This window comes from Oncorhynchus mykiss, chromosome 26 (genome assembly GCF_013265735.2).
Source record: "Oncorhynchus mykiss isolate Arlee chromosome 26, USDA_OmykA_1.1, whole genome shotgun sequence".
In the NCBI taxonomy this organism is placed as follows: Eukaryota; Metazoa; Chordata; class Actinopteri; order Salmoniformes; family Salmonidae; genus Oncorhynchus; species Oncorhynchus mykiss.
Genome location: NC_048590.1, coordinates 2,705,728 through 2,723,414, shown reverse-complemented (window position 1 = coordinate 2,723,414; position 17,687 = coordinate 2,705,728). Strand labels below are relative to the sequence as shown.

The following is a 17,687-nucleotide window of genomic DNA, read 5'->3' as shown; positions in this document are numbered from 1 at the left end:
GGAAACCAGGGAACAGTGTTTACAGACACGGTCAAACAGGAAACAGTGTTTACTGACATGGTCAAACAGGAAACCAGGGAAATGTGTTTACAGACACGGTCAAACAGGAAACCAGGGAACAGTGTTTACAGACACGGTCAAACAGGAAACCAGGGAACAGTGTTTACAGACACGGTCAAACAGGAAACCAGGGAACAGTGTTTACTGACACAGTCAAACAGGAAACCAGGAAACTGTGTTTACAGACACGGTCAAACAGGAAACCAGGAAACAGTGTTTACAGACACGGTCAAACAGGAAACCAGGAAACAGTGTTTACTGACACGATCGAACAGGAAACCAGGGAACAGTGTTTACAGACACGGTCAAACAGGAAACCAGGGAACAGTGTTTACAGACACGGTCAAACAGGAAACCAGGGAACAGTGTTTACTGACACAGTCAAACAGGAAACCAGGAAACTGTGTTTACAGACACGGTCAAACAGGAAACCAGGAAACAGTGTTTACAGACACGGTCAAACAGGAAACCAGGAAACAGTGTTTACTGACACGATCGAACAGGAAACCAGGGAACAGTGTTTACTGACACAGTCAAACAGGAAACCAGGGGACAGAGAGTCTGTTAAATGACTCTCTACTGTAAGTCTCTCTGGATCAGAGAGTCTGTTAAATGACTCTCTACTGTAAGTCTCTCTGGATCAGAGAGTCTGTTAAATGACTCTCTACTGTAAGTCTCTCTGGATCAGAGAGTCTGTTAAATGACTCTCTACTGTAAGTCTCTCTGGATCAGAGAGTCTGTTAAATGACTCTCTACTGTAAGTCTCTCTGGATAAGAGAGTCTGTTAAATGACTCTACTGTAAGTCTATCTGGATCAGAGAGTCTGTTAAATGACTCTCTACTGTAAGTCTCTCTGGATAAGAGAGTCTGTTAAATGACTCTCTACTGTAAGTCTCTCTGGATCAGAGAGTCTGTTAAATGACTCACTACTGTAAGTCTCTCTGGATCAGAGAGTCTGTTAAATGACTCTCTACTGTAAGTCTCTCTGGATCAGAGAGTCTGCTAAATGTAGAAACAGCTCGTTGTGGTCATGGAGTCTGTTTGTAATCAGGATGCCTTTGTCCTCCAACTGTTCCACTTGGTGGTTGTCTAGTGGCCACCCTGCAGCCTCCACTCCATCTCCATTTCAGTAGGAATAGACTGTGAGAGGACTTCATTACTGCCATGCAGTTCTGTGTATAATCACTCTGCTCTGTTCAAGTTGTCTCTTGAAGCTACGGTGGTGTCAGACACCGGAACACAACAACACTGTTAGCTTCAGTCATTTTCTCTACAATGTCATTTAGAGAACCTCTGAGTGCTCCGTCTGTCTGTCTGATGTTGTGAGGGTTCTAGAACATGGTGAGTGCTCCGTCTGTCTGATGTTGTGAGGGTTCTAGAACTGATTGCTCTGTCTGTCTGATGTTGTGAGGGTTCTAGAACATGGTGAGTGCTCCATCTTTTTGTCTGATGTTGTGAGGGTTCTAGAACATGGTGAGTGCACCGTCTGTCTGTCTGATGTTGTGAGGGTTCTAGAACATGGTGAGTGCTCCGTCTGTCTGTCTGATGTTGTGAAGGTTCTAGAACATGGTGAGTGCTCCGTCTGTCTGTCTGATGTTGTGAAGGTTCTAGAACATGGTGAGTGCTCCGTCTGTCTGTGATGTTGTGAGGGTTCTAGAACATGGTGAGAGCTCCGTCTGTCTGATGTTGTGAGGGTTCTAGAACATGGTGAGTGCTCCGTCTGTCTGATGTTGTGAGGGTTCTAGAACTGATTGCTCTGTCTGTCTGATGTTGTGAGGGTTCTAGAACATGGTGAGTGCTCCGTCTTTTTGTCTGATGTTGTGAGGGTTCTAGAACATGGTGAGTGCACCGTCTGTCTGTCTGATGTTGTGAGGGTTCTAGAACATGGTGAGTGCTCTGTCTGTCTGTCTGATGTTGTGAAGGTTCTAGAACATGGTGAGTGCTCCGTCTGTCTGTGATGTTGTGAGGGTTCTAGAACATGGTGAGAGCTCCGTCTGTCTGTCTGATGTTGTGAGGGTTCTAGAACATGGTGAGAGCCCCGTCTGTCTGTCCGATGTTGTGAGGGTTCTAGAACATGGTGAGTGCTCCGTCTGTCTGTCTGATGTTGTGAGGGTTCTAGAACATGGTGATTGATCTGTCTGTCTGATGTTGTGAGGGTTCTAGAACATGGTGAGTGCTCCGTCTGTCTGACTGATGTTGTGAGGGTTCTAGAACATGGTGAGTGCTCCGTCTGTCTGATGTGAGGGTTCTAGAACATGGTGAGTGCTCCGTCTGTCTGTGATGTTGTGAGGGTTCTAGAACATGGTGAGTGCTCCGTCTGTCTGTGATGTTGTGAGGGTTCTAGAACATGGTGAGAGCTCCGTCTGTCTGTCTGATGTTGTGAGGGTTCTAGAACATGGTGAGTGCCCCGTCTGTCTGACTGATGTTGTGAGGGTTCTAGAACATGGTGAGTGCTCCGTCTGTCTGTCTGATGTTGTGAGGGTTCTAGAACATGGTGAGTGCTCCGTCTGTCTGATGTTGTGAGGGTTCTAGAACATGGTGAGTGCTCCGTCTGTCTGTCTGATGTTGTGAGGGTTCTAGAACATGGTGATTGATCTGTCTGTCTGATGTTGTGAGGGTTCTAGAACATGGTGAGTGCTCCGTCTGTCTGTCTGATGTTGTGAGGGTTCTAGAACATGGTGAGTGCTCCGTCTGTCTGTCTGATGTTGTGAGGGTTCTAGAACATGGTGAGTGCTCCGTCTGTCTGATGTTGTGAGGGTTCTAGAACATGGTGAGTGCTCCGTCTGTCTGATGTTGTGAGGGTTCTAGAACATGGTGAGTGCTCCATCTGTCTGTCTGATGTTGTGAGGGTTCTAGAACACGTGTCCTTCCCTCCATTCCAGGTCACTGCTAACAATGACAGATGAGCAGGGTTATCACCCTCAGCCACAGAGGTCCATCCCTTAATGAAGCCCCTCACCAGACCTCCTGGTCCCACAGGGAATAGCCTCCACGGACCAGCTCCCCAACACACAATGTCTCCACATAGCATCATCTTATTACTGGGTCTAAGGGCCTGACACCTCGACTGTGTCCCAAATGGCACCCTATTCCCTTCTTAGTGCTCTACTTTAGACCAGTACTGGCCCTATCCTGGCCTGGCCACAGTCTCTGGCTTTGATACATTGCTCACTAATTGATTTGACCACAATGGCTGCTTTGATGGTCACTGTGGACAATTTGATTCCTGTTTTCTCCTGTTTGTTCGATGGTGACCTGATTTGGTCTCCTGTTAATTTGGATTTCTGTCTGTAGTAAAGCCCTTTTGTCGGGAAAACTCATTCTGATTGGCTGGGCCTGGCTCCCCAGTGGGTGGACCCTAGCCCCCCCAGTGAGTGGACCCTGGCTCCCCCAGTGGGTGGATCCTGGCTCCCCAGTGAGTGGATCCTGGCTCCCCAGTGAGTGGATCCTGGCTCCCCAGTGATTGGGCCCTGGCTCCCCCAGTGAGTGGACCCTGGCTCCCCAGTGAGTGGACCCTGGCTCCCCAGTGAGTGGACCCTGGCTCCCCAGTGAGTGGACCCTGGCTCCCCCAGTGAGTGGACCCTGGCTCCCCAGTGAGTGGACCCTGGCTCCCCAGTGGGTGGATCCTGGCTCCCCCAGTGGGTGGACCCTGACTCCCCCAGTGGGTGGACCCTGACTCCCCCAGTGGGTGGACCCTGACTCCCCCAGTAAGTGGACCCTGGCTCCCCCAGTAAGTGGACCCTGGCTCCCCCAGTGAGTGGACCCTGGCTCCCCAGTGAGTGGACCCTGGCTCCCCAGTGGGTGGATCCTGGCTCCCCCAGTGAGTGGACCCTGACTCCCCCAGTAAGTGGACCCTGGCTCCCCCAGTAAGTGGACCCTGGCTCCCCCAGTAAGTGGACCCTGGCTCCCCCAGTAAGTGGACCCTGGCTCCCCCAGTGAGTGGACCCTGGCTCCCCCAGTGAGTGGACCCTGGCTCCCCCAGTGAGTGGACCCTGGCTCCCCCAGTGAGTGGACCCTGGCTCCCCCAGTGAGTGGACCCTGGCTCCCCCAGTGAGTGGACCCTGGCTCCCCAGTGAGTGGACCCTGGCTCCCCAGTGAGTGGACCTATGGCCTCTAAGGCCCTGCGCCCCTGCCCAGTCATGTGAAATCCATAGATTAGGGCCTAATGAATTGAATTCAATTGACTTCAAATCTAATCAAATGTTATTTGTCACATGCGCCGAATACAACCTTCCAGTGAAATGCTTACTTACAAGCCCTTAACCAACCATGAAATTTTAAGAAAAAAAAGTACAGAGTTAATGTGGAGGCTATATACAGGGTATTACGGTACAGAGTCAATGTGGAGGCTATATACAGGGTGTTACGGTACAGAGTCAATGTGGAGGCTATATACGGGGTATTACGGTACAGAGTCAATGTGGAGGCTATATACAGGGGGTACCAGTACAGAGTCAATGTGGAGGCTATATACAGGGTGTTACGGTACAGAGTCAATATGGAGGCTATATACAGGGTGTACCAGTACAGAGTCAATGTGGAGGCTATATACAGGGTATTACGGTACAGAGTCAATGTGGAGGCTATATACAGGGTATTACGGTACAGAGTCAATGTGGAGGCTATATACAGGGGGTACCGGTATAGAGTCAATGTGGAGGCTATATACAGGGTATTACGGTACAGAGTCAATGTGGAGGCTATATACAGGGTGTTACGGTACAGAGTCAATGTGGAGGTTATATACAGGGTGTACCAGTACAGAGTCAATGTGGAGGCTATATACAGGGTGTTACGGTACAGAGTCAATATGGAGGCTATATACAGGGTGTACCAGTACAGAGTCAATGTGGAGGCTATATACAGGGTATTACGGTACAGAGTCGATGTGGAGGCTATATACAGGGTGTTACGGTACAGAGTCAATGTGGAGGCTATATACAGGGGGTACCGGTACAGAGTCAATGTGGAGACTATATACAGGGTATTATGGTACAGAGTCAATGTGGAGGCTATATACAGGGTATTACGGTACAGAGTCAATGTGGAGGCTATATACAGGGTATTACGGTACAGAGTCAATGTGGAGGCTATATACAGGGTATTACGGTCAGGTTAGACGTATTTCCTTATATGAACTGTAACTCAGTAAAAACTTGAAATTGTTTTATGTTGCATCTATATTTCACATATATATTAACCCTAAGGGCGGGTTTGGCCGGGTTTGGCCGGGGCAGGCCGGGTGTGGCCAGGGAAGGCCGGGTTTGGCCGGGGTAGGCTGCCATTGTAAGAATTTGTTCTTAACTGACTTGCCTAGTTAAATAACGGTTAAATTAATAAATAAAATCTGACTCATATTTTACTGAGCCCCATGAGTCACATGAGAAAACACACACACACACACACACACACACAGTTTTCTCCTGAAGAGCATTGTACATGTCTACACAGGGGACCAGACCTGCTACTGTAGTTCACTGTTTTGTCTGATTCCAGGTCAGTCTTTATCACCCAGCAGATCAACTAGTCAGGGTTTATACTGTTTTGTCTGATTCCAGGTCAGTCTTTATCACCCAGCAGAGCAACTAGTCAGGGTTTATACTGTTTTGTCTGACTCTAGGTCAGTCTTTATCACCCAGCAGAGCAACTAGTCAGGGTTTATACTGTTTTGTCTGACTCTAGGTCAGTCTTTATCACCCAGCAGAGCAACTAGTCAGGGTTTATACTGTTTTGTCTGATTCTAGGTCAGTCTTTATCACCCAGCAGATCAACTAGTCAGGGTTTATACTGTTTTGTCTGACTCCAGGTCAGTCTTTATCACCCAGCAGAGCAACTAGTCAGGGTTTATACTGTTTTGTCTGATTCTAGGTCAGTCTTTATCACCCAGCAGAGCAACTAGTCAGGGTTTATACTGTTTTGTCTGATTCTAGGTCAGTCTTTATCACCCAGCAGATCAACTAGTCAGGGTTTATACTGTTTTGTCTGACTCCAGGTCAGTCTTTATCACCCAGCAGAGCAACTAGTCAGGGTTTATACTGTTTTGTCTGATTCTAGGTCAGTCTTTATCACCCAGCAGAGCAACTAGTCAGGGTTTATACTGTTTTGTCTGATTCTAGGTCAGTCTTTATCACCCAGCAGAGCAACTAGTCAGGGTTTATACTGTTTTGTCTGACTCCAGGTCAGTCTTTATCACCCAGCAGAGCAACTAGTCAGGGTTTATACTGTTTTGTCTGATTCCAGGTCAGTCTTTATCACCCAGCAGAGCAACTAGTCAGGGTTTATACTGTTTTGTCTGATTCTAGGTCAGTCTTTATCACCCAGCAGAGCAACTAGTCAGGGTTTATACTGTTTTGTCTGATTCTAGGTCAGTCTTTATCACCCAGCAGAGCAACTAGTCAGGGTTTATACTGTTTTGTCTGATTCTAGGTCAGTCTTTATCACCCAGCAGAGCAACTAGTCAGGGTTTATACTGTTTTGTCTGATTCTAGGTCAGTCTTTATCACCCAGCAGAGCAACTAGTCAGGGTTTATACTGTTTTGTCTGATTCTAGGTCAGTCTTTATCACCCAGCAGAGCAACTAGTCAGGGTTTATACTGTTTTGTCTGATTCTAGGTCAGTCTTTATCACCCAGCAGAGCAACTAGTCAGGGTTTATACTGTTTTGTCTGACTCTAGGTCAGTCTTTATCACCCAGCAGAGCAACTAGTCAGGGTTTGTACTGTTTTGTCTGATTCTACGTCAGTCTTTATCACCCAGCAGAGCAACTAGTCAGGGTTTATACTGTTTTCTCTGATTCTAGGTCAGTCTTTATCACCCAGCAGAGCAACTAGTCAGGGTTTATACTGTTTTCTCTGATTCCAGGTCAGTCTTTACCACCCAGCAGAGCAACTAGTCAGGGTTTATACTGTTTTCTCTGATTCCAGGTCAGTCTTTGTTATTAATACTGTCTAGATCAGTGTTAGTTATGTTGACAGGTCAGTAATAGATAACAACAGTATCCAGATCAGTGTTAGTTATGTTGACAGGTCGGTAATAGATAACAACAGTATCCAGATCAGTGTTAGTTATGTTGACAGGTCGGTAATAGATAACAACAGTATCCAGATCAGTGTTAGTTATGTTGACAGGTCAGTAATAGATAACAACAGTATCCAGATCAGTGTTAGTTATGTTGACAGGTCGGTAATAGATAACAACAGTATCCAGATCAGTGTTAGTTATGTTGACAGGTCGGTAATAGATAACAACAGTTTCCAGATCAGTGTTAGTTATGTTGACAGGTCGGTAATAGATAACAACAGTATCCAGATCAGTGTTAGTTATGTTGACAGGTCAGTAATAGATAACAACAGTATCCAGATCAGTGTTAGTTATGTTGACAGGTCGGTAATAGATAACAACAGTATCCAGATCAGTGTTAGTTATGTTGACAGGTCGGTAATAGATAACAACAGTATCCAGATCAGTGTTAGTTATGTTGAGATAACTACAGTATCCAGATCAGTGTTAGTTATGTTGACAGGTCGGTAATAGATAACAACAGTATCCAGATCAGTGTTAGTTATGTTGAGATAACTACAGTATCCAGATCAGTGTTAGTTATGTTGACAGGTCGGTAATAGATAACAACAGTATCCAGATCAGTGTTAGTTATGTTGACAGGTCGGTAATAGATAACAACAGTATCCAGATCAGTGTTAGTTATGTTGACAGGTCGGTAATAGATAACAACAGTATCCAGATCAGTGTTACTTATGTTGACAGGTCGGTAATAGGTCGGTAACAGGTCGGTAATATAAACGTGGAACACAGAACACCAGGTTGTTTGGGATATTTGACTCGATGTCATAAAGCCACTGTACAATTTGACAGTTGGCAAATGAGGTAGAAACAGTATTATGTTTCCTGTTGCACTGAAGTCACTGCAAAGCCAGTTAATGTAGCAATCTGCATTAAGGGGGAGAGGGTGGAGGGGGTTAATGTAGCAATCTGCGTTAAGGGGGAGAGGGTGGAGGGGGTTAATGTAGCAATCTGCATTAAGGGGGAGAGGGGGGAGGGGGTTAATGTAGCAATCTGCATTAAGGGGGAGAGGGTGGAGGGGGTTAATGTAGCAATCTGCATTAAGGGGGAGAGGGGGGAGGGGGTTAATGTAGCAATCTGCATTAAGGGGGAGAGGGTGGAGGGGGTTAATGTAGCAATCTGCATTAACGGGGAGAGGGTGGAGGGGGTTAATGTAGCAATCTGCATTAAGGGGGAGGAAGGAGGGGGTGGAGGGGGTGGAGGGGGTTAATGTAGCAATCTGCATTAAGGGGGAGGAAGGAGGGGGTGGAGGGGGTTAATGTAGCAATCTGCATTAAGGGGGAGAGGGGGGAGGGGGTTAATGTAGCAATCTGCATTAAGGGGGAGAGGGTGGAGGGGGTTAATGTAGCAATCTGCATTAAGGGGGAGAGGGGGGAGGGGGTTAATGTAGCAATCTGCATTAAGGGGGAGAGGGTGGAGGGGGTTAATGTAGCAATCTGCATTAACGGGGAGAGGGTGGAGGGGGTTAATGTAGCAATCTGCATTAAGGGGGAGGAAGGAGGGGGTGGAGGGGGTGGAGGGGGTTAATGTAGCAATCTGCATTAAGGGGGAGGAAGGAGGGGGTGGAGGGGGTTAATGTAGCAATCTGCATTAAGGGGGAGAGGGTGGAGGGGGTGGAGGGGGTTAATGTAGCAATCTGCATTAAGGGGGGAGGAAGGAGGGAGTGGTGGGGGTTAATGTAGCAATCTGCATTAAGGGAGAGAGGAAGGAGGGGGTGGAGGGGGTTCATGTTAGTCTGGGTGTGTAGGAGTTTGATTCTGCTCAGGTGATGTTTGCTCAGAACAAACAGTTAGTTTATCAAGGTTACGGATTCTATTCATGACCCCCTTCCTAAGGATTTGTGTGTGTGTGTGTGTGTGTGTGTGTGTGTGTGTGTGTGTGTGTGTGTGTGTGTGTGTGTGTGTGTGTGTGAAGCAGGCTGACCTCAGCAAGGTGGATTACAAGTCAGTCATTCAGTCAGTAAATAAAAAATACAATTGTTGTCTGTTGTTGAGACAGCTTCACCTGTCAACTCCTACCCATGTTGTCTGTTGTTGAGACAGCTTCATCTGTCAACACCTACCCATGTTGTCTGTTGTTGAGACAGCTTCACCTGTCAACACCTACCCATGTTGTCTGTTATTGAGACAGCTTCACCTGTCAACTCCTACCCATGTTGTCTGTTGTTGAGACAGCTTCATCTGTCAACACCTACCCATGTTGTCTGTTGTCTAGACAGCTTCACCTGTCAACACCTACCCATGTTGTCTGTTGTCTAGACAGCTTCACCTGTCAACACCTACCCATGTTGTCTGTTGTTGAGACAGCTTCATCTGTCAACACCTACCCATGTTGTCTGTTGTCTAGACAGCTTCACCTGTCAACACCTACCCATGTTGTCTGTTGTTGAGACAGCTTCATCTGTCAACACCTACCCATGTTGTCTGTTGTTGAGACAGCTTCATCTGTCAACACCTACCCATGTTGTCTGTTGTTGAGACAGCTTCACCTGTCAACTCCTACCCATGTTGTCTGTTGTTGAGACAGCTTCACCTGTCAACTCCTACCCATGTTGTCTGTTGTTGAGACAGCTTCATCTGTCAACACCTACCCATGTTGTCTGTTGTTGAGACAGCTTCATCTGTCAACACCTACCCATGTTGTCTGTTGTTGAGACAGCTTCATCTGTCAACACCTACCCATGTTGTCTGTTGTCTAGACAGCTTCATCTGTCAACACCTACCCATGTTGTCTGTTGTCTAGACAGCTTCATCTGTCAACTCCTACCCATGTTGTCTGTTGTCTAGACAGCTTCACCTGTCAACTCCTACCCATGTTGTCTGTTGTCTAGACAGCTTCACCTGTCAACTCCTACCCATGTTGGCTGTTGTTTAGACAGCTTCACCTGTCAACACCTAGCCATGTTGTCTGTTGTTTAGGCAGCTTCATCTGTCAACTCCTACCCATGTTGGCTGTTGTTTAGACAGCTTCATCTGTCAACTCATATCCATGTTGTCTGTTGTTGAGGCAGCTTCACCTGTCAACTCCTACCCATGTTGGCTGTTGTTTAGGCAGCTTCATCTGTCAACTCATATCCATGTTGTCTGTTGTTGAGGCAGCTTCACCTGTCAACTCCTACCCATGTTGGCTGTTGTTTAGGCAGCTTCATCTGTCAACTCATATCCATGTTGTCTGTTGTTGAGGCAGCTTCATCTGTCAACTCCTACCCATGTTGGCTGTTGTTGAGGCAGCTTCATCTGTCAACTCCTACCCATGTTGGCTGTTGTTTAGACAGCTTCATCTGTCAACTCCTACCCATGTTGCCTGTTGTTTAGACAGCTTCACCTGTCAACTCCTACCCATGTTGTCTGTTGTTGAGACAGCTTCACCTGTCAACACCTACCCATGTTGTCTGTTGTTGAGACAGCTTCACCTGTCAACTCCTACCCATGTTGCCTGTTGTTGAGACGGCTTCACCTGTCAACACCTACCCATGTTGTCTGTTGTTGAGACAGCTTCACCTGTCAACCCCTACCCATGTTGTCTGTTGTTGAGACAGCTTCACCTGTCAACTCCTACCCATGTTGTCTGTTGTCTAGACAGCTTCATCTGTCAACTCCTACCCATGTTGTCTGTTGTTGAGACAGCTTCATCTGTCATCTCCTACCCATGTTGTCTGTTGTTGAGACAGCTTCACCTGTCAACTCCTACCCATGTTGTCTGTTGTCTAGACAGCTTCACCTGTCAACTCCTACCCATGTTGTCTGTTGTTGAGACAGCTTCATCTGTCATCTCCTACCCATGTTGCCTGTTGTTGAGACGGCTTCACCTGTCAACACCTACCCATGTTGTCTGTTGTTTAGACAGCTTCACCTGTCAACCCCTACCCATGTTGTCTGTTGTTGAGACAGCTTCATCTGTCAACTCCTACCCATGTTGTCTGTTGTTTAGACAGCTTCATCTGTCAACTCCTACCCATGTTGTCTGTTGTTGAGACAGCTTCACCTGTCAACACCTACCCATGTTGTCTGTTGTCTAGACAGCTTCACCTGCTTGTCTGTTATTCTACTGATCTGTCTCTTGTTCTCTGTCGCTCTCTCCCTGACAGGATGCTTTGCCCGGCTGTATCTACACTGTCCTGTTACTGGCTGATAGAGACCTGGTTCTACGCCTGGAGAAACCCTCAGCCGTACAGGTAACACACAGAGACCTGGTTCTACGCCTGGAGAAACCCTCAGCCGTACAGGTAACACAGAGACCTGGTTCTACGCCTGGAGAAACCCTCAGCCGTACAGATAACACAGAGACCTGGTTCTACGCCTGGAGAAACCCTCAGCCGTACAGGTAACACAGAGACCTGGTTCTACGCCTGGAGAAACCCTCAGCCGTACAGGTAACACAGAGACCTGGTTCTACGCCTGGAGAAACCCTCAGCCGTACAGGTAACACAGAGACCTGGTTCTACGCCTGGAGAAACCCTCAGCCGTACAGGTAACACACAGAGACCTGGTTCTACGCCTCGAGAAACCCTCAGCCGTACAGGTAACACACAGAGACCTGGTTCTACGCCTGGAGAAACCCTCAGCCGTACAGGTAACACACAGAGACCTGGTTCTACGCCTGGAGAAACCCTCAGCCGTACAGGTAACACACAGAGACCTGGTTCTTCGCCTGGAGAAACCCTCAGCCGTACAGGTAACACAGAGACCTGGTTCTACGCCTGGAGAAATCCTCAGCAGCACAGGTAACACACAGAGACCTGGTTTTACGCCTGGGGCTGTTGTAATGTATTGAGTTCTGTCTGGCAGAGTGTTGAGGGGCTGTTGTAATGTATTGAGTTCTGTCTGGCAGAGTGTTGAGGGGCTGTTGTAATGTATTGAGTTCTGTCTGGCAGAGTGTTGAGGGGCTGTTGTAATGTATTGAGTTCTGTCTGGCAGAGTGTTGAGGGGCTGTTGTAATGTATTGCATTCTGTCTGGCAGAGTCTTGAGGGGCTGTTGTAATGTATTGAGTTCTGTCTGGCATAGTGTTGAGGGGCTGTTGTAATGTATTGAGTTCTGTCTGGCAGAGTGTTGAGGGGCTGTTGTTATGTATTGAGTTCTGTCTGGCAGAGTGTTGAGGAGCTGTTGTTATGTATTGAGTTCTGTCTGGCAGAGTGTTGAGGGGCTGTTGTTATGTATTGAGTTCTGTCTGGCAGAGTGTTGAGGGGCTGTTGTAATGTATTGAGTTCTGTCTGGCAGAGTGTTGAGGGGCTGTTGTAATGTATTGAGATCTGTCTGGCAGAGTGTTGAGGGGCTGTTGTAATGTATTGAGTTCTGTCTGGCAGAGTGTTGAGGGGCTGTTGTAATGTATTGCGTTCTGTCTGGCAGAGTGTTGAGGGGCTGTTGTAATGTATTGAGATCTGTCTGGCAGAGTGTTGAGGGGCTGTTGTAATGTATGTAGTATTGAGTTCTGTCTGGCAGAGTGTTGAGGGGCTGTTGTTATGTATTGAGTTCTGTCTGGCAGAGTGTTGAGGGGCTGTTGTAATGTATTGAGTTCTGTCTGGCAGAGTGTTGAGGGGCTGTTGTAATGTATTGAGATCTGTCTGGCAGAGTGTTGAGGGGCTGTTGTAATGTATTGAGTTCTGTCTGGCAGAGTGTTGAGGGGCTGTTGTAATGTATTGCGTTCTGTCTGGCAGAGTGTTGAGGGGCTGTTGTAATGTATTGAGATCTGTCTGGCAGAGTGTTGAGGGGCTGTTGTAATGTATTGAGTTCTGTCTGGCAGAGTGTTGAGGGGCTGTTGTAATGTATTGCGTTCTGTCTGGCAGAGTGTTGAGGGGCTGTTGTAATGTATTGAGATCTGTCTGGCAGAGTCTTGAGGGGCTGTTGTAATGTATTGAGTTCTGTCTGGCATAGTGTTGAGGGGCTGTTGTAATGTATTGAGATCTGTCTGGCAGAGTGTTGAGGGGCTGTTGTTATGTATTGAGTTCTGTCTGGCAGAGTGTTGAGGAGCTGTTGTTATGTATTGAGTTCTGTCTGGCAGAGTGTTGAGGGGCTGTTGTTATGTATTGAGTTCTGTCTGGCAGAGTGTTGAGGGGCTGTTGTAATGTATTGAGTTCTGTCTGGCAGAGTGTTGAGGGGCTGTTGTAATGTATTGAGATCTGTCTGGCAGAGTGTTGAGGGGCTGTTGTAATGTATTGAGTTCTGTCTGGCAGAGTGTTGAGGGGCTGTTGTAATGTATTGCGTTCTGTCTGGCAGAGTGTTGAGGGGCTGTTGTAATGTATTGAGATCTGTCTGGCAGAGTGTTGAGGGGCTGTTGTAATGTATGTAGTATTGAGTTCTGTCTGGCAGAGTGTTGAGGGGCTGTTGTTATGTATTGAGTTCTGTCTGGCAGAGTGTTGAGGGGCTGTTGTAATGTATTGAGTTCTGTCTGGCAGAGTGTTGAGGGGCTGTTGTAATGTATTGAGATCTGTCTGGCAGAGTGTTGAGGGGCTGTTGTAATGTATTGAGTTCTGTCTGGCAGAGTGTTGAGGGGCTGTTGTAATGTATTGCGTTCTGTCTGGCAGAGTGTTGAGGGGCTGTTGTAATGTATTGAGATCTGTCTGGCAGAGTGTTGAGGGGCTGTTGTAATGTATGTAGTATTGAGTTCTGTCTGGCAGAGTGTTGAGGGGCTGTTGGAATGTATTTAGTATTGAGATCTGTCTGGCAGAGTGTTGAGGGGCTGTTGTAATGTATTTAGTATTGAGTTCTGTCTGGCAGAGTGTTGAGGGGCTGTTGTAATGTATTGAGTTCTGTCTGGCAGAGTGTTGAGGGGCTGTTGTTATGTATTGAGTTATGTCTGGCAGAGTGTTGAGGGGCTGTTGTTATGTATTGAGTTCTGTCTGGCAGAGTGTTGAGGAGCTGTTGTAATGTATTGAGTTCTGTCTGGCAGAGTGTTGAGGGGCTGTTGTAATGTATTGAGATCTGTCTGGCAGAGTGTTGAGGGGCTGTTGTAATGTATTTAGTATTGAGTTCTGTCTGGCAGAGTGTTGAGGGGCTGTTGTAATGTATTGCGTTCTGTCTGGCAGAGTGTTGAGGGGCTGTTGTAATGTATTGAGTTCTGTCTGGCAGAGTGTTGAGGGGCTGTTGTTATGTATTGAGTTATGTCTGGCAGAGTGTTGAGGGGCTGTTGTTATGTATTGAGTTCTGTCTGGCAGAGTGTTGAGGGGCTGTTGGAATGTATTTAGTATTGAGATCTGTCTGGCAGAGTGTTGAGGGGCTGTTGTAATGTATTTAGTATTGAGTTCTGTCTGGCAGAGTGTTGAGGGGCTGTTGTAATGTATTGAGTTCTGTCTGGCAGAGTGTTGAGGGGCTGTTGTTATGTATTGAGTTATGTCTGGCAGAGTGTTGAGGGGCTGTTGTTATGTATTGAGTTCTGTCTGGCAGAGTGTTGAGGAGCTGTTGTAATGTATTGAGTTCTGTCTGGCAGAGTGTTGAGGGGCTGTTGTAATGTATTGAGATCTGTCTGGCAGAGTGTTGAGGGGCTGTTGTAATGTATTTAGTATTGAGTTCTGTCTGGCAGAGTGTTGAGGGGCTGTTGTAATGTATTGCGTTCTGTCTGGCAGAGTGTTGAGGGGCTGTTGTTATGTATTGAGTTCTGTCTGGCAGAGTGTTGAGGGGCTGTTGTTATGTATTGAGTTCTGTCTGGCAGAGTGTTGAGGAGCTGTTGTAATGTATTGAGTTCTGTCTGGCAGAGTGTTGAGGGGCTGTTGTAATGTATTGAGTTCTGTCTGGCAGAGTGTTGAGGGGCTGTTGTAATGTATTGAGTTCTGTCTGGCAGAGTGTTGAGGGGCTGTTGTAATGTATTTAGTATTGAGTTGTTGTCTTGTTACAAACCTTCATTGGTTTGCTGCTGCTAGTGGTGTGGTGGTATTGTTGTCCTAAATATCTCCTCTCTATCCCTCCCTCTGTCTCTCTCACACCTCTCCCCCCTCTCCTCTCTCTCTCCCCTCTTTATCTCCCTCCCTCCCTCTATCTCTCTCTCTCTCTCTTCTCTTCTCTTCTCTTCCCCTCTCTTCTCTTCTCTTCTCTTCTCTTCTCTTCTCTTCTCTTCTCTTCTCTTCTCTCTCTCTCTCTCTTTCTCTTTCTCTTTCTCTCTCGCCCTCTCCCTCTCCCCCTCCTCCTATTTCTCCCCTTTCTATCCAGGTGGAGTTGTTGACCTCTCTGAAGTCTCTCTATAAACATGTGGAGGTGTCTCAGCTACCTACTGAGTTTGATGGATCCTTCCCCTTTTCACACAGCGCCTGGGTCTGCTTCAGAACGGTGAGATATGATGTTGATGGTGAAGCCAGGTGATGGTGAAGCCTGGTGATGGTGAGACCAGGTGATGGTGAAGCTAGGTGATGGTGAGGCCTGGTGATGCTAGGTGATGGTGAAGCTAGGTGATGGTGAAGCTAGGTGATGGTGATGCTAGGTGATGGTGAGACCAGGTGATGGTGAAGCCAGGTGATGGTGAAGCTAGGTGATGGTGAGACCAGGTGATGGTGAAGTCAGGTGATGGTGAAGCTAGGTGATGGTGATGGTGAAGCCAGGTGATGGTGAAGCTAGGTGATGGTGAAGCTAGGTGATGGTGAGGCTAGGTGATGGTGATGATGAAGATAGGTGATGGTGATGCTAGGTGATGATGAAGCTAGGTGATGGTGATGGTGAAGCCAGCTGATGGTGAAGCTAGGTGATGGTGAGGCTAGGTAATGGTGATGATGAAGATAGGTGATGGTGATGCTAGGTGATGATGAAGCCAGGTGATGGTGAAGCCAGGTGATGGTGATGCTAGGTGATGATGAAGCCAGGTGATGGTGAAGCCAGGTGATGGTGAAGCCTGGTGATGGTGAGACCAGGTGATGGTGAAGCTAGGTGATGGTGAAGCCAGGTGATGGTGAGGCCTGGTGATGGTGAAGCTAGGTGATGGTGAAGCCAGGTGATGGTGAAGCTAGGTGATGGTGAAGCTAGGTGATGGTGAGGCTAGGTGATGGTGATGATGAAGATAGGTGATGGTGATGCTAGGTGATGGTGAAGCTAGGTGATGGTGAAGCCAGGTGATGATGAAGATAGATGATGGTGAAGCCAGTTGATGGTGAAGCCAGGTGATGGTGAAGCCAGGTGATGGTGAAGCCAGGTGATGGTGAAGCCAGGTGATGAGGAAGATAGATGATGGTGAAGCCAGGTGATGGTGAAGCTTGGTGATGGTGGAGCCAGGTGATGGTGATGCTAGGTGATGGTGAAGCCAGGTGATGGTGAAGCTAGGTGATGGTGAGACCAGGTGATGGTGAAGCCAGATGATGGTGAAGCCAGGTGATGGTGAAGCTAGGTGATGGTGAGACCAGGTGATGGTGAAGCCAGGTGATGGTGAAGCTAGGTAATGGTGATGCCAGGTGATGGTGAAGCTAGGTGATGGTGATGATGAAGATAGGTGATGGTGATGCTAGGTGATGGTGATGATGAAGCCAGGTGATGGTGAAGCCAGGTGATGATGAAGCTAGGTGATGGTGAAGCCAGGTGATGGTGAAGCCAGGTGATGGTGAGACCAGGTGATGGTGAGACCAGGTGATGGTGAAGCCAGGTGATGGTGAAGCCAGGTGATGGTGAAGCCAGGTGATGGTGAAGCTAGGTGATGGTGATGGTGATGCTAGGTGATGGTGAAGCTAGGTGATGGTGAGGCTAGGTGATGATGAAGATAGGTGATGGTGATGCTAGGTGATGGTGATGATGAAGCCCGGTGATGTTGAAGCCAGGTGATGATGAAGATAGATGATGGTGAAGCCAGGTGATGGTGAAGCTAGGTGATGGTGAAGCTAGGTGGTGGTGAAGCCAGGTGATGGTGAAGCTAGGTGATGGTGAAGCCAGGTGATTGTGATGCCAGGTGATGGTGAAGCCAGGTGATGGTGAAGCTAGGTGATGGTGAAGCTAGGTGATGGTGATGGTGAAGCTAGGTGATGGTGAAGCCAGGTGATGGTGAAGCCAGGTGATGGTGAAGCCAGGTGATGGTGAAGCCAGGTGATGGTGAGACCAGGTGATGTTGAAGCCAGGTGATGGTGATGGTGAAGCCAGGCGATGGTGAAGCTAGGTGATGGTGATGGTGAAGCCAGGTGATGGTGAAGCCAGGTGATGCTGATGGTGAAGCTAGGTGATGATGAAGCTAAGTGATGGTGAAGCTAGGTGATGATGCAAATAGGTGATGTTGAAGCCAGGTGATGGAGATGGCTTGCTGACCCTGCTATCTTCCTCAGCTCATCCTCTCTGTAGCCTGGACATCATACCTCCACATCTAACGTGTATCACCCACGTAGGTGCTCCCTCTGATGCTGCTCTTCAGCGCCAACAGCCCACCACACATCAGTCCAGAGCAGTAGTCACCCTCACTACGAGCTCTCTGACATTTACACAATGCAGTCAGGTCTCATTGATCAACAAGCAGCCGGTGCTGAGATACATCAAACGTTAGCCAGGTAGCTAGCTAGCCAAACCCTGACAAGTCAACCTGCCGTCAGTGCTGAGATACATCAAACGTTAGCCAGGTAGCTAGCTAGCCAAACCGGACAAGTCAACCTGCCGTCA

General features: G+C 47.8%; 1 protein-coding gene across 1 annotated transcript in view; it reads left to right on the top strand.

The window, feature by feature from the left end:
• LOC110519438 overlaps window positions 1–17,687 on the top strand; it is a 197,020-nt gene that overhangs the window by 63,068 nt on the left and 116,265 nt on the right. Inside the window, exons 11-12 of the mRNA XM_036964548.1 lie at window positions 11,227–11,313; window positions 15,279–15,395. Of these exons, the coding sequence (XP_036820443.1) occupies window positions 11,227–11,313; window positions 15,279–15,395 (204 nt within the window). The remainder of the gene's footprint in view (window positions 1–11,226; window positions 11,314–15,278; window positions 15,396–17,687) is intronic.